Genomic DNA, 16,504 nt, shown 5'->3' on the forward strand with positions numbered 1-16,504 from the left:
AAAATCAGAGCAGCAATACTCAAGTATGGAACTAGAGCATGCTTCTAGATGCAAAAATATTGCCTTGAACTACAGTTGTGAAAAGCAGAGGAAGCTAGTGTTTGACCTGCTCAATCCAGTGCTATACTTATTTATGGTGGCCTTATTAAGGTTAATTCTTTCTTCTTCTGATTAATGTTGTGGGTGACTGACCCCTTGGTCACCACTGGTCTCACTAAGAGGTCAAGAAAGCTGACAGCGCTATGAAGCTACTGAGATTCAACAAGGGTGAACAAAATCTGTTCTGTTTTCTGTCATAGCACTGACCACTCTCGGGTGGAGCTGCAATGACTACTGTTTTGTACCACCTTCAAAAGTACCCGGCATACAGTGAACTGATGCACTAAGACTGTGAAAGAAAAACACCGAAAAATACACCATATCTCTTTCTTTGAAGACATTGATTGTGAAAATATATTTTTATATTGGAGACGATGTAAAAGAGATTTTCACTTTTCTTTGTAAATGTATAAATACAATATTTTGGTATCATGTTTTAGGGGAGCAGTTGTTTGTGTCATATCTCAGTCAATGCAGTTGGAGTTTCTGGAGTTTGGGGTTTTGTTTTGAGTTGTGTTTTTTTATTTACAATTTTAAACATGTGAGTTTAAGGAATTTCCCACAGCACTGGGAGCTGTATTAATAGTTCTGTCTCATCCTCCTGAGAATAGTAAACATATATACACTACCATTTCTGCATGCCCTAGAGATGACTGTAACCTTTTATTGATCAGCTGATTGAAGATGAATGACAGAGATGCTGGTACTGCAGTTTACATCATTAACATGGCCAGTAAAGCATGAATTGTTCAATAAGGAGTTTATCTTTCTTCATTTTACTCCATTCTTTTATCATTTTTATGATAGAGAGCAAATTTTCAGATACTAAACATGCAGGTGAACTTTAAAGATCAGATGTGTGCATGTGTGGTAGTTGTCAGAAGGGAGTAAAATCTAAAGGTTTAAAGATATTTAGTGAGTGTTTTTCACATGAAGACAATAAAACTCAATGATCATTTTTCTTACTATGTTTCTTTTTCAGTTTCCTTTTGCTTCATATTTAATGGATGCCATACTGCAAAAATTAAATGAGAAGAAGAAACTCATAGAAGAGTACAGTTCTCTTATGAAACATACTGTATAATATTGCAAAGACTTATCTTTGCAAAGTGTGACTAAAATGTGTGCTATTTCCTTGCGTCTTTCCTCTTCACATAAGGAACTGTCAATATGCATGTTCAATAGATAAGTAGAAACTGTGAACTAATTAATTGTTGAACAAGAAGAATGAATTACATTCCTATTTAGAAAGGAGTGCGGTGTTTGACTCTTGAAGAGAAAAATTGCTGCAAATCAATGCAACGTAAAAAAAATTATTTTCCTTTAAATACATTAGCAGTGAACAGCACTGGAGACTTTGTAGAGTGGTAGAGAAAGGATGTTTTTGATACAACTAATACACATCTGTACAATTCATTAAGTACAAAAAGCAGCTAACTCCTGGTTGTACTGGTCAGAACAGTATAAGTAGGATTTGCAGAGGAACTGGGAATATCATTGGGATTTTGAATACCTAATTTCATTTAGCTTCTTTGTAAATCTAGCTTTATGCTATATGCTACGTAAAATGATATACTTTCTATACATTGGAAAAAAAATGAAAAAATGAATGATTGCAGGAAAAAAGTATTCAACATAGAGTAAATCTCCTAGGAAAAGCTGTATTTTCTTCTAATTTGGAGTGTGTTGTGTACAATGTGTGTAACTGTATTTAAAAAATTCAATACAATAAATAAATTCCTAGTGTAGGATTTTTTTTCCACTGGTAGTCCCAGTTCTTTCTCAGCTACCACCAAGCTGTGAGCTCTCATTTTCCATGGGAAAATGGTACAGAGTTTTGGTCAGACCTTTCCACCAAGATTTCTCTGGCAGTATCAACAAATAATTGCTGCTTTTTCACATCTTTGATCTTAAGAGTTTGTATTTTTCTGGACCAATCCACCTGAAAAAAAAAAAAAAAAATGGAAGGCCCAGATTTCCGAATTCATGTGGTAGTAACACTTATATACAATCTTTATCTGTGCTATTAAGTTCATTTACAGCAGGTGTCATTATCGTTATTCATACTGGTTGGAGAATCAGAAGAAAGATCTTTTTGGTCTAAGGTCACTTGCACTCACAGTGTGAGACAATTTCCCAGGCTAGTACCTTTTTCTCATAATTTAAACATCTTGCTTTACTGTCTTTGCAAGTTTCTGTATCTCCTGGGTACCTGGGTATGGAGAGGACTCTGTTTTGGACCAAGATTAAACAAGAGTGGTGAATGCTGCAGAACCAAGTTGTTATCTACTTCATGTGAAGAGAGAGAGCAAAAGAAAATCCTTTAACCCAGGTGGAGCCTGAATTATCACCATTTTTTCAAGGAATGGAAAATACAACAAGTGTTATTTATTTGCAGCTGTTTGCACATCATGGTGCAAGAGACAAAAAAAAAAATGCTCTATAAAGAAAATTTACTCTCCATAAAGCATTGTGCCCTAGGCCTTAAGGGTAGGATTCATTTTCTCCTTTCAAAAATTATTAGGGTGCTTAAGTCTGGTAAGTTTACATAGTGAAAACATTATATTTGGACTCTACCAAAACAAGTTCTGCAGGATATAACTCAGTACAGATACATCACTTTCCCTTCATGTAAGCCTTCTGCAATTGTCTTGCCACTTCTTTGGTGAGACAACTCACTTGCTAATGAGTGAGCTTGCAGAGCTGCCATCAGCACTTGTGCTTCATGGAAGAGACAGATGATAGTGCATTCTTGGAAAGTGAGCAAGTCATTGATTGCAGCATCATAGTGCCTTGATCAAGCCAGCAACAAGCCAGCTATGTGGGCACTGTACATACCCTTCCAATGAAGATAAAATTTCCTCACTCTGTCCAGCAAAAGCCTCTAGAAAAAAATCTCTTAAAGGGCTTTTCACCTGTCTATCTTGTCACGGGAAACAAACAGCTTTGTGTAGGGGAATTTCCATCAAAGTTATTTATTGGCAATTAACAACCTTTTAGTTACTGATTGTGGTATTGAAAAAGCAATGAACAAGTGCTTAGGGCAGTCCCAGACCTGGTCCCACACAGGGCTCCCACATCCACCACCAACTCCTGCCAGCTGTGCCTGGTGCACTTGTAAATGGATGTTCTGTTCCTTCCACCTGCATCTTAACCTGGAAGTGTTACCACTACACAGACTTTAAAGTCTTAAGTTCATACCGAGGAAGCACGTGGTTAAGTGCTGGATATATAAGTTGGAAAAAAAATTACAAAATGATTTGCAGTTTCTGCATTATTTTAGCCACTTGAAGTCTGCATGACATCCCATTCCCAGCCACTGCTTCAGGGTTATGAGTGGGGTGGCAGTCTTTGGCCTGCTCTAGCAAGCAGTCCTCCGACAGCTGCTCTGGAGACCTGGCTGCTTTGTTTGGTTATAGGTCTTCATGCTTGCTAATCCAGTAGCAGAGTGAAATCAATTCTCAAAATAAATGACGATTGCTGTAGTATCGCTTTTTCAGTTTCTGCATTTAGAATTCCAAAATACAGTCTATGTATACCATTCCTGCCATTCTGCTCTGAGAAGGTGGTGCGCACAAGCCTTGTGAGCCATCAGAAGTGCAAAATGAATGGTTGCCAGTTCTGTTTCCTCAGTACCTCAAGCAGCCTGTTTCTGGCTGATGCTTTAATGCAGACGTGTGGCGAGAGGGAGAAGAAATCTCCGAGTAAATTTTATTTGCTACTCTAACTTGTTTTTTCTGATGCAGAGAGAATTAACTTAAATTTGTTTAGTAAAATATTTTTTAAAACCCTAATTCCAGGATCAATATCTGGTTCCTCTTGGCCTCTCTGGAATATAAAACCAAAACATATTGAAAACAGACTGAGGGATTTTTCCCCTTGGATTCTGGTGTGTTTGGTGCTTCTTCCATGGTATTTAACACTTTCTTGGGTCAGTGGCGAGTCCTTTTATCTTACAAATCAGCTTCCAAGAGCACCAAGCTGTGGGAGCAAGGCTCAGATTATAATTCACTCAGTTGTAACAATTGAAAATGCTGGATCAGTGGACTTAGATCTAGACTCAACCTAGAGCCTGGGAGCTTGGTGTCACCCTCAACATGTGTCATGGGCACCTTCTTATGGGAAGACAGGGTATGGGCACGGGTGATCTGGCTCAAGCTCTGGCCTTTAACCTCCAACAACTGCCTACAAACAGTGCTACAACACCCACTGCAACATGCAGGTTGCAATAGCAAACCAGTATAGGTAGCCATCATGACCTAATCTTAAAGAGCATGAGATGCTAGTCGTCTTCTACTTAGGAAATTCAGAGGTAAGTAACCTTATTGCTCTTTATACATTGTACCAGCCAGGTTATTCTGAATTGCCAAAGTAAATATTTCCACAGAAAGAATACATGCATTGTCAGGTACCAGTTTATTTTTATTAAAGCCTCTGGAGTGACCGAGCCAGGATGGGAGGAAAGGGATTAAAACTTAATATAAAACCAATATCTGTACTTGAATATCACATTACTCCTAAAACAACCCTGGCAAAGATTTTCTTCCCTCTTACATTTTAAATTGTGGAAGGTAAAATTTCCCGCATTTCAGAAAGACAAATGTTTTCATAGAGATTTTTTTAGAGTGAAAATGGAACCTAAGTATCCTGACAAGAAAAGGGGGGGGGGGGAACCCAAAACCATAAATTGGATTTTATGATGAAGAGGAAGAAATAACTGTAACTACTTCACAGGTGCTCCTGAAATTATAGCACTGCTGGTCTTTCTGCAGCTTTGCTGGAAAGGTTGCCAAATATCTGTGAAGATGTTTCTTAATCTTTTAAAGGTATTTATTTCCATGCAACTTTTCTCATCTGATATGAACAAATGAGAACAGAAGTAGCAGTCAGCATTTTCCAGTGGGGTAGCAGGGGGGAAATAGAATTTGTGATAGTTTTGTAAGAATAAAAAGGGCTGACATTCCAAAGGAAACAAATTTTTACCTTTCTCTGTCATAAATATTGAATCCTGTCTCTGCAATGAACATACTTTTTACTACTTATTTAATCTTTTCTCCACCAGCAAAAGAGAAGAGGGCTTTTGAAACAGTCTTTATATTATAAAAGAATTAAAAGTACTTATCTTCATTATGTTTTATGAATATTTTAAAAATCCTTTTTTACCGTAACCAGGCTCAGATTACACACTCACATAACAAATTTGACAAAGTAATTCTGTCTTCTGGGGAGAAACATCAGCTCCACACTTTCAATATGATATTGTTGACAAAGCTAAACAGAAAATACATTAAAGGCAGTGCTGTTTTGAACTAACTATACCTATCAACATCCAGAAAATCCACTTAATGTGTTTTGCTTTAAGGCAATAATTGCATGTTCTAGTGCTTCCTGGTATGTCCTCTAGATGGCAAACCTTTACAAAAAATGCGTTAATTGCTGGCAGCAATAGCTGGTCTCTCCACATGTGAATTATATTGCCTATTTACAGCCATCATGTATTATGTCACAGAAGTGAGTCCCTAGAATATAACAACTTCTGTGTGTGTGTGTGTGTGTGTGTATACACACATATGTGTGTATGTACACACACACAGATGCATATATATGTATACATATATAAATATGAAAGCTTCAGAGCTGTGCAGGCCTTCAAAGTTTAAACATTCTAACCCTTTCAAAAATCTTCATTACCTACTCTAAAATGTCAAAATTAAAGTCACAGCATCTGTCAGTTGTAACTTCTCAATGTTTCTGTATTGCCATCTGTTTAAACTGCGTAAGTCCTAATTTACCTTGATAGGAATCAAAGACACAAATCTCCCAAAACATAGATCTTTTATTACAAAAATTACATTACCACCTTATTACATATTACATTATTAGATCCATCTGCTGCTGTCCCGAGGATTCTCCATTGAGAAGGCACTGTGTGATTTTCCTCCTGGGCCTCAGACATGGGAAGTCCTCATTGTCTGAAAAGTCCCGTTATCTTCTTGGGTGCAGTTTCTAAAGCTAGGTATTTTTTACATAAGTGAGTCTCTGGCTGGTAAGTGTAATTATATTATATAATCCAATGGTCACAATAAAGAGAAGTTCAGGGAGAAACAAAACATTTCAAAGTGTCCATTAATCATCAGGTAGTGTCTCACTGTATTCTTGGAAAAGAAGAAACCTGTATACACCTATTACTTTTTTCTCTGTAGTGCTTTGAAGTAAGATACATTACATTCAGTGAATTAAATATTATTCAAGGTCTACAAGTCCTTGAACCCACTTCATTTACTTTCATGCTTTGCTCTGTTTCACTATGCACTATTCTTATATATAAAATAAGGGTTGTTTTTTTTTTTGAGGTTCCCTGATTTGAGAATCCCATGGTATAATTACTCGAAATTTCTTGTGATGTAATCAATGACTGAGGAGCTGGTAACATTCCCTGACTTCTGCTGTAACCACATATTTAGAAATCAATTGTGTTGCTAGTTGTGTTAAGTTTTTGTTGTTATCTTCAGGACAGCAGTCTATAGAGTGAGGAATGTCTGTATTTGAATTCTGGCTGTCATTCCTTCAGCTAGGATAATCACCTTTTCTGTTTCACCTCTATAATTGAATTAATATTTAACAAAACTATGACCTGAAGATTAGAACAAGAAGAAAGGGAGTTAAGTTCAATAGTTGTGCCATTGTATACAGTTTATGCATCACCATTGGATTTCTTCAGGAGACTAAAACTGGATATGAAAATAGTATGTGAAAGGAATATGTCTCCAAATGTCCAGATCCAGAGCCAGATAAGCAAAGGATCCAACTTGTCAAGGATATTGACTCAGTATCTTGAGATTTTTAGGTCAAGCTAACAACCTTTCTGAAGTGGATTAGTATTTGCAACTTGCTCAGCTATATAGAAGTCCAGCTTTCTGTGAGTGCTGGTTTACAGCATGTTTAACTGGCTGGGGAAATTTAAGGCTCATGCCTTTGTGAAAGCATAAGCTTACTAGACTAACAGCCTATTCTGATGTCTATGTTAGATGCTGTAGAGAAGAGGTTCAAGTGACTGCAACCTATGGCAGAGCAATAATTTGACATCTTCCTGAAACAGGGTAACTCCTTTGGTAAAGGAATCACACACATCGTTATCTGTAATTCAATCAATTCTAGGCTTCAAAGGATGACAGTCAGATTTCCTTCCATGTTGGTTGTTTTTGGATAAAACAATTTGAAGCATTAAACACTATAATTTGTATTTTAAAAGGTACTTAACCTGGACTGAAGAACTGATGTGATAGTGATTCCAGTACAGCAGCCTTATAATCACAACACAGTATTTTGATCTTTATGGTGATCAAACAAAACACCGCATGCAGTCAAGACTATGAGTTAAACAGAACTTTAACTGTAAACTCACAGGGGGTGCGTGTGTGGAGGAAGGGCATAAACAGAGCACAAGCATTGTAATGCATCTTTGCTACATCTCTACTCATTGCTCATTCTGCAGAAAAGCTTAAAATTATGTGCCAAGTAATGGTATCACTACATGACTTTAATTCAAAAGGCAGTGCTATTTTCATATTCTGTTTGATCTTTGTCACAGTTACTCTCTTAGCTACAGATCTGCATTAGAAACTCATGTTGAACTGGTTACTTCAAGGGATTAGCCCTCATTCTATAAGTATGGCTAAGGTTTTTTTTTCTTGTGTTTGTGACCACACCTCAGAATAATTGTAGTCAACAGGAGTTCTACAGCTTGTCAATGTGAAAATCAAGATTTACAAGTGTCAATTGAAAAGGCAATGATCTTTACGCTAAAAATACTGATTTTTCTCTACAGTGTTCCTTTTACAAATGTAAAAGGGAAAATAATATTGATTCTATAATAATATTATAGAAAAGCTAGGATAAGTCATTAGTTAAATGCTTATTTATGTAACTTATTATCTCTATTAAATTTAACTTAAGGTGTTAATTTAGTGAAGTTGCTGATTCTGCACTTGTTTTTCAAAATTAGACTCTTCTGAAGAAAAATCATAGAATCAAGTAAGTTAGAAAAGTCCTTTAAGATCAAGTCCAACTGTTACCCATCACTTCCAAGTCCATCACTAAACCGTGTTACTAAGGGCCTCACCTACACATTTTTTAAATGCTTCCAGGGATGGTGATTCCACAACTTCCCTGGGAAGCCTGTTCCAATGCCTGATTATGTTTTCAGTGGAGAAATTTTTCCTAATATCCAGCCTAAACCTCCCCTGGCACAGCTTGAGGCCATTTCCTCTTGTCTTTTTGCTTGTTACTTGCAGAAAAAGACCAGCTACCTCCTAACTCCATCTTCTTTTCAGGTAGTTCTGGAGAGCAATAAGGTCCTGCCTGAGCCTTCTTTTCTTCAGACTAAACAGCTCGTTTCCTCAGCTGTTCCTCATCAGACTTGTGCTCCAGATCCTTCACCAGCTTCGTTGCCCTTCTCTGGACCCGCACAGCACCTCGATGTCTCTCTTGTAATGAGGGGCCCAGAACTGAACACAGGATTTGAGGTGTGGCCTCACCAGTGCCCAGTACAGGAGATGTTCACTGCCCTGGCCCTGCTGGCCACATTATTGCTGGTATAGGCCAGGATGTCACTGGCCTTCCATGGCTGCTTGGGTACAAGCTGGCTCGTGTTCATCTCCATCAATAAGCACCTCTAGGTCCTTTTCCACTGGGCAGCTTTCCAGCCACTTTTCCCCAGGTCTGGAGCATTGCATGGGTTGCTTTGGCCCAAATGCAGCGCCTGGTACTTTGCCTTGTTAAACCTCATACCATTGGCCACAACCCATTGATCCAGCCTGTCCAGATCTTTCTGCAGAGCCTTCCTGTTATGCCCCACACCACTGCCCAGAAGACTACTGTGGGCCTGGAAAAACAAATCTCGTGGTGACACGGCACCCCACAGAGAACTGAGTCAGACAATGGGACTAATTTCTGGAGCAACTTTATAAACACTTGGGCCAAAGAGCATGGCATTGAGTGGGTATACCACATCCCCTACCATGCAGCAGCAGATCAACACTCCCAGCCAAATTGGTCTTGTCCACAAATGTACTGAGGGTGCACTCAATCCCTTCATCCAGATCATCAATTAAGATATTAATCAGAACTGGCCCTAATACCAAGCTCTGAGGGACACCATTAGTAACCAGTCACCAACTAGATGTGACCCATTTACCACCACTTTTTGGGCTCTGCTATCCAGCCAGTTTTCGACCAGGTGAAGAATTATCCTACTCAGGCCATGAGACCCCAGTTTCTCCAGGAAAATGCTGTGGGAAACAGTGTCAAAGGCTTTACTAAGGTCCAAACAATGTCCACAGCCTTTCCACCATCAGCTGGGTGGGTCACCTTACCATAGAAGGAGATCAGCTTGGTCAAGCAGGACCTGCCCTTCATGACCCCATGCTGACTGAGCCTGATCCCTCCATTGTCCCACGTGTGCTTTTATGGTCTCACTTAGGATCATCTGCTCTATGACCTTCTGTGGCATTGGGGTCAGGCTGACAGGCCTGTAGTTTTTGGAGTCCTCCTTCCTGCCCTGTTTGTAAAGAGGTGTCACGCTAGCCAATCTCCAATCCTTTGGGACCTGTCCACTAGACCAGGACTGCTGATAGATGATGGAGAGTGGTTTGGTGAGCTCCTCTGCCAGCTCCTTCACCACTCCTGCTTGGAACCCATGCAGCCCCATAAACTTGTATACATCTAAGTGGAGCAGGTCACTAACCATTTCCTTCTGGATTATGGGGACTTCAATCAGCTCCCCATCTCTGCCATCCAGCTCCAGGGACTGAGTACCCCGACGATAGCTGGTCTCACTATTAAAGACTAAGGCAAAGGTGGCATTTAGTACCTCAGCCTTTTGCTTGTTCTTGGTTATCAGGTTTAATACATTCTGCTAACACAAGCAGTTTTCTTTTTTAATACATTAAAAATTAATGGTGCTTGTACTAGCAGAATATCTTCCACATAAGAAATTCACTGATTTGAGAGTGCATTGCTGTGTTCTCCGTACAGCCCAACCTTGAGCTTTTGGCTCAAGCTAGGAAATTATGTTGTCAGTTTCTCTTATTGTCATGCAAGTTTTCCCAGCACTAAAAACCAAGTGAGGCTACTAGCTGGCACAAGCAAGAAGTGCTCTAGCCTGGGGACCCATGACCTGTTTCCAACAGAACAGACCATCTTAATGATCTGACCCAAAGATACCATGAACTAGGGCTACACACCATTGTCTTCCCTGGGCTCTGCCATGTGCTTACTCCCAAAGCACAGCCTCCCCCAGCAGCTGGTCCCAGACATGGTGAGATGGCTCCCATAGTACGTGCCAGAGAGCTTGTGAGAGCATGGTGCTGAAAGCCACAGGCCAAGTTACAGGCCTGTGATCATCAAGCAAAGCAAAGTGACAACTTAAGCTCAGTGTGAGCCCAGAAAAGCCAAGCAACACTAAAGCAGCAGCTGGAGACAGGGCTGAAGATGGGTACTCCTGCATAGCTCTGCCCAGGGCTGGTGCCTAAGCCTGAGGTCAGATAGGATCGTGAACCAAGGGGCTGGGAATGCCAGGTGAAGCTTCCCAGAAGAACCTTATTGCTCTGACAGCACTTTTCATGCAGCGCAGATTTCACTTCCCACTACAGCCCTTGTGTTGGGCCTCTCTTAGCTCTGCTTTGATTCCTAGGTCTTTCTTGGCTCCTGCTCTGACCCTGATCTAGATTTCCAAGCCTTCACAGGTAGGATTACAAGGCTGTGAAGTTAAAGCTCAAATGTCATTCATCTAGTTGTTGTCTTCATATATTTTTTTCAGAAGTAATGCATACTAGACAAGAATGACTGTGAAGTGTGAGTCCGAACTACTAGTGCTCGTGAAAGAAACTGAGTACATCAACACTGAATGAAGACCATCATCATTAAAGACAGCAAAATGAAATGCCATGGTTTCTTCCTCTGTCTGTCTGTTCAAATGGGAAAAAAGTAGTAATATTTTTTTAAAACAAAATACTCTCCTTTAGAGGAAGACATTAGTGGGACTTTCTATAGAAGAAAGTGGTAGCAGGGTAGGTTTTTAATATAGTATCTGAAGACTGAAAGAGCCATGTCCTCCAGGTAATACAGGCATCCGCTCCAAACAATGAATGAGCAGGGAGCACATTGCAATTTATTTTAACTGCCACCAAGATAAACAGGATTCAAACAATCTTTCATTTTTTCTCAGATCACTGTGATCCTCTTCCTTTCCTACTTCTAGCATTTGAAATTAGTAACTGGATTAAAAATTGAATGTTTCTAAAGTAGTTTAAAATAGTAAGTAGGTGGATATTGTAACATGTACTGTAAACTTGAAGAGGTGAATCAGGAACTGAAGGATTAAAGCAGCAGAGACGGGGTTTTTTAGGTAAATAATCTTGTGTCTAACACTGGATGGCAGTGAAGTACACACTCTGAAGCCAAGTGGGAAGTGGCTAAGTTCCATCACAAGGCTTCATTTTGCATGAAATTAACTGGATAAGGGGGTTTCCTGGTAATAACCTTCCACAAAAGAGCATCTGTATTTAAGGGGCTATGTAAAGAGGATTTGTAAGTCATCTGTGAGGTCTGATTCAGAATTAAACCTGGCACTGACAGAAACTCAGCAGACACTTGGCGTACTGACAATTTAATAATTTAGATTGAAACTTCAAGGCAGAGTACAAACTCTATCCTGCTACAATGCAAACTGACTCACTGTCTGGTTTCATGTGACCCTGGCTCACCTACAGACTGACATATGCAGTTTGTTCACAGTTAAATAGATGCTGTCTATTTAACAGGGAGATTTCAGCATTCATCCATAGGAAGGGTTTGCAACAGTGCAACCCATATGAGGAGGAAAACGGAGCACATACTGAATTCTAAGAACACTGGAAGTGCCCTATGTTAAAGAGCTTCTTGACCTGGCCCTTACTCTGTTGAGAGAAGAATGAAGAAGAATGAAGCAATGCAAGCACCAGATGAGGTACAATGCCTTCTTCCTGCCTTCTTGCATCTGCATCTGCTCTGTATTCTACAGAAGGAAAGTCTCAAAACAATCCATTATGGGGTGATTTTGAAGAAGTTGTCTTGCCAATATTTTAAATTTTTGCATTTTCTTTACTCATAGAGCTGTCTGGATCTTGACATGTTTAGCAGAGCAATTAAAGGGCAGGAACCCCTCTATTCTGATCTGACGCTTCGGCAAGTGTCCTGTTTGCTATGACACAGAGGCTGTTTGCAGGAGGTGGTCTGATGCCTTCATATGACTTTATTTTCCCCCCTCTAATTGCAATAGGCAGTATTTTCCTTGATTAATCATTCTTTTCCAAACCACAATGATTCATCATGGTTTATTTCTGCTCTTGTCCTTGTGTGCCGTTAATTTTGATCCTCGCATTAACTTGGAGTATGATCCTATATTTAGTCAGATAGAGGTAAAGTACCAGAGACTACTCAGTTCCTCAAAAAATCACTTTCATTGAAGAGTAAACATAGCCTAGTAATAATTTCAATATTATAATTTTTTATCACAATTACAACCTGAACAAAGCCTTCCAGCTTTCTGCATATGTAAGGTCTATTCTTCCACAGCTTTCCATTGGACTCCAAAGCACTTCCTTAGTTATGAGTTTGAGCTGAAGCATATTCTGTGTTGCAGGCATAAGCTAATCAAAGACTAATTCTGATATCCCCAACCTAAGAAGTACTCTTTTCCACAAACTATTGAAATCAGTATATTTTTATCTACAGTTGTATGATGGAGACTGGCACATGGCAGCAGCATCTGGAACTAGAGTAGCATCAGCATCTGTCTGGTAATTAATATTTAAACTCAATTATAAAAGCCAACACACAGATATGAGCTATCTAGTATTATTTATGTCTACATCCAAGAAGCACTTTACTCCCAAGGAACTGAAATATGGGGACAAGACTACTGTGTCCATCCAGAGATATGGAATGAATCAGTCATAGTCCAAGTAAGGCATAAAAAGCAGAACTGTGTTTTGCAGTGCTGCACCGCATAATAACAGCTGTCACAGATATGACAGCCTCTAGAGTTCATGTTGCTTTTAGCTGAGATGGGCACAAAAGCTGCTTTGCTACATTTTACTTCTGTCTTGCTGCTTTGCTGCATTGTCCTGTGACAGTAGATTGTACTGAAGGACCAATGAATCTGTTTCGAATGCGCTTAAAGAAGTGGAAGTCTGTGCAGATACTATGACAAGGATGGGACAACTCTGCAGCAAGGAGAAAACTTGTGAAGGACTTTTAAGTAGTTAGATTATATCTCTTACAAACAAAACAGCACACTAATATAGAATATGGTTTAAAAAATATTTTAACCGTTCATAAACTGAGATGCAAAATGATCTTAATTCTAACATAACTTTTATCCAGTAATAAAATCTGACATTAGTGACTTACCTCTTCACTCCCTGTTCCTTCAAACTTTTAAGATTTTGTGACAGGAACAAATATTGGCTATTCACGTTAAAGCTCCATTCCTCTGAAACCTGCTGATGAAAAAGCATAATGACTCATCCTTCTTATGTGTGGATCTTTACTGCATAATATTTGTCGATAATGTGTGAAATGCTATAGACTCAAACCAAAAAGAGTAGGCCTCTTGTTACGGTCTGTTGGAGTCAGGTTGGAGTCATAAATCGTAAAACACTAGTAACAATACAGTGACTTTTCAACAATTAAATGAAAAGTGTTTCACCTTTTCATAAGTTGCTGATGCTCCTGGGTAATTAATGGCTTTGTTTAAAAGGAAGTGTGGAAGGATAGAAAAACAAACCTCCCTTCTTGTGAAATATCCAATGGCACTTACTTTACAGGGGTTACACAGGAGTCTATCAAAAAAAAAAAAAGAGAGGAAAATAAATCAACTGCAACACGTGTATAGATGGTCCCACAAAATAATTTTGATCAATGCTCATGAAACTTTCAATAGAGTTCAACCCCAAGTAGCAATAAATTGCTTCTGACATTGCAGTTGTTTATCATTTTTATAGGCTTAATGAAATATACATGTGTATGTTCTCCCTTGTCTGCCCTTGACCCTTCCTAATAAGCTCATCTTTTTCTAGCCTTCATTTGCTATAACAGCCACCTTAAAGCAAAAGGAAAGAAATATAAACCATTTGATAAATGCTGTCAGTTAAACTTTATATTGGGTGCATTCTAGGCATTAGATATGTTCTAGGATCCATATAGCTGCCCATTCAAGCTATCTGTCCTAGTTCTACTTACGAAAAAATATAAGATGTCAGTGATAAAAATGAATTTCTTAGAGAATATTGTTTGGCCATAATTATTCTGATCAGTTTAAAAATTATTAGTAGTACTAAACTTTGTAACTCACCATAAAGACAAGATGGCAATCACAAAGCAGTCATAGTTTTCAATGAAGAAGAGAACTATGATTTAGATGTTGATTCCTAATCAAACTCACGTCACAGGATAAATGACTGAGTTCACTCTGGGAATGGGATAATGCTGAGATCTTTGAACTTGGGCAACAATTTATGACCAAAGAGCAGCAGTCTAGGATACACAACTTGTCTGTTAAGCTGATCTGTTCTCCCAGTAGGTGCTCAGCCCTTCAAAATCATAACACCATTTTGTTTTCAATAAGGTAAGCCACCTGCTGGTTTTTCAGTTTGCTTAGAATAGAATTAGTTTCTTACAATTCATTTTTGGATACAGTGCCATTCTCCGTGGTTTCATAGAGTTCAATTGCAATTGCCCAATTTCATTAAAAGGCATTTAATTTATCATGTATGTGAAAACTAGCTACTGTCTTATTTTCTGCCTGCAAAGTGAAGTTTTATTTAAAACTTTTCCAATATCCATCTCTACAGACCCAAAGTTTGTACCCATCTGCACAGATTTTAAACTACAGTGGGGCTTTTAACTGCTCCACCTTCCCCGTTACAGTTTCTTTCCTTTCTAAGTGGTGACCACATATTGTTCAGGTTATGGTTTTACAGTCACATCAACAGAAAAGCTGGCTGCCATTAAAAGTGACAATCTTTCCATCACTCCCTGCTTTGGCTGCATATCTTGCTACTCCCTTTGGGGTAGTGCTAGAGGCTAAATAGGTAAATGGAAACTGAACCCTTTTCCTTTCCTTCGGTTACATTTCAACAGTTTCAGTGTCCTTGTCCACCTTGCTGGAGAGATGCAGAAATCCAGCCAGTCACAGCATGGAGGTGGAGAGAAGGACAGCAGAAAAGACATAAGACTGGGGAGGAGGAAGAAATGGCAGGAACTTTATCCTCGTGTCTCCGTCTTCCTATGAGAGATATACTTCTTTTTTATGTTTACCTGCGAAAGCCTCTGTGTAACAAGGCATCCTGTCAAGACCCAGATGTAATACTGAGCTTCTAAATTCAGGTTCTTCTATGTGGCAAGAATGGAGACATACATCAGATTCTTTCGGCATGAGATGTAAGATCCGCCTTTGATGTCAGTAGAATAAAGATCTCACTTTGGGGAACACAGAAAACAATGTAGTCATAAAATCATAGAATCATAGAATAGTTAGGGTTGGAAAGGACCTTAAGATCATCTAGTTCCAACCCCCCTGCCATGCGCAGGGGTGTCTTACACTAGAATCACCCAAGGCTTCATCCAACCTGGCCTTGAACACCACCAGTGATGGAGCATTCACAACTTTCCTGGGCAACCCATTCCAGTACCTCACCACCCTAACAGTAAAGAACTTCTTCCTTATATCCAATCTAAACTTCCCCTGTTTAAGTTTTAACCGATTACCCCTTGTCCTATCACTACAGTCCCTAATGAAGAGTCCATCCCCACATCCTTATAGGCCTCCTTCAGATACTGGAAGGCTGCCATGAGGTCTCCATGCAGCCTTCTCCAGGCTGAACAGACCCAACTCTCTCAGCCTGTCTTCATAGAGGAAGTACTCCAGTGCGCTGATCATCCTCGTGACCCTCCTCTGGACTTGTTCCAACAGTTCCATGTCCTTTTGATGTTGAGGACACCAGAACTGCACACAATACTCCAAGTGAGGTCTCACAAGAGCAGAGTAGAGGGGCAGAATCACCTCCTTCGACCTGCTGGTCACGCTCCTTTTGATGCAGCCCAGGATATGGTTGGCTTTCTGGGCTGCAAGCACACACTGAAGCCGTCTCGTGTTTATTTTCTCATCAACCAACACCCCCAAGTCATTCTCTGCAGGGCTGCTCTGAATCTCTTCTCTGCCCAACCTGTAGCTGTGCCTGGGATTGCTCCCACCCAGGTGTAGGACCTTGCAGTTGGCATGGTTAAACTTCATGAGGTTGGCATCAGCCCACCTCACAAGAATGTCACAGTCCCTCTGGATGGCATTCCTTCCCTCCAGTGT

At 39.7% G+C, this 16,504-nt stretch overlaps 1 protein-coding gene and 1 long non-coding RNA gene across 4 annotated transcripts in view; one reads left to right on the forward strand and one right to left on the reverse strand.

Annotated features, from left to right (window-relative positions):
- The window catches only part of CNTLN (centlein), a 194,288-nt gene extending 192,562 nt beyond the window's left edge, over window positions 1-1,726 (forward strand). For all 3 annotated transcript variants that reach the window (XM_031054312.1, XM_034073006.1, XM_034073005.1), the window contains one exon: window positions 1,082-1,726. In XM_031054312.1, the coding sequence (XP_030910172.1) occupies window positions 1,082-1,183 (102 nt within the window). In that variant the 3' untranslated portion in view covers window positions 1,184-1,726. The remainder of the gene's footprint in view (window positions 1-1,081) is intronic.
- A 4,242-nt stretch (window positions 1,727-5,968) lies between these two features.
- LOC115947443 (uncharacterized) lies at window positions 5,969-15,617 on the reverse strand. Its single transcript, XR_004081370.1, has 3 exons — window positions 15,460-15,617; window positions 13,552-13,982; window positions 5,969-6,111 (listed from the first exon to the last, which is right to left on the reverse strand). It is a non-coding gene; the product is annotated as an uncharacterized lncRNA (long non-coding RNA).
- Window positions 15,618-16,504: the final 887 nt, after the last annotated feature.

The sequence above is a fragment of the Melopsittacus undulatus genome, chromosome Z (assembly GCF_012275295.1).
Source record: "Melopsittacus undulatus isolate bMelUnd1 chromosome Z, bMelUnd1.mat.Z, whole genome shotgun sequence".
Lineage (NCBI taxonomy): Eukaryota > Metazoa > Chordata > Aves > Psittaciformes > Psittaculidae > Melopsittacus > Melopsittacus undulatus.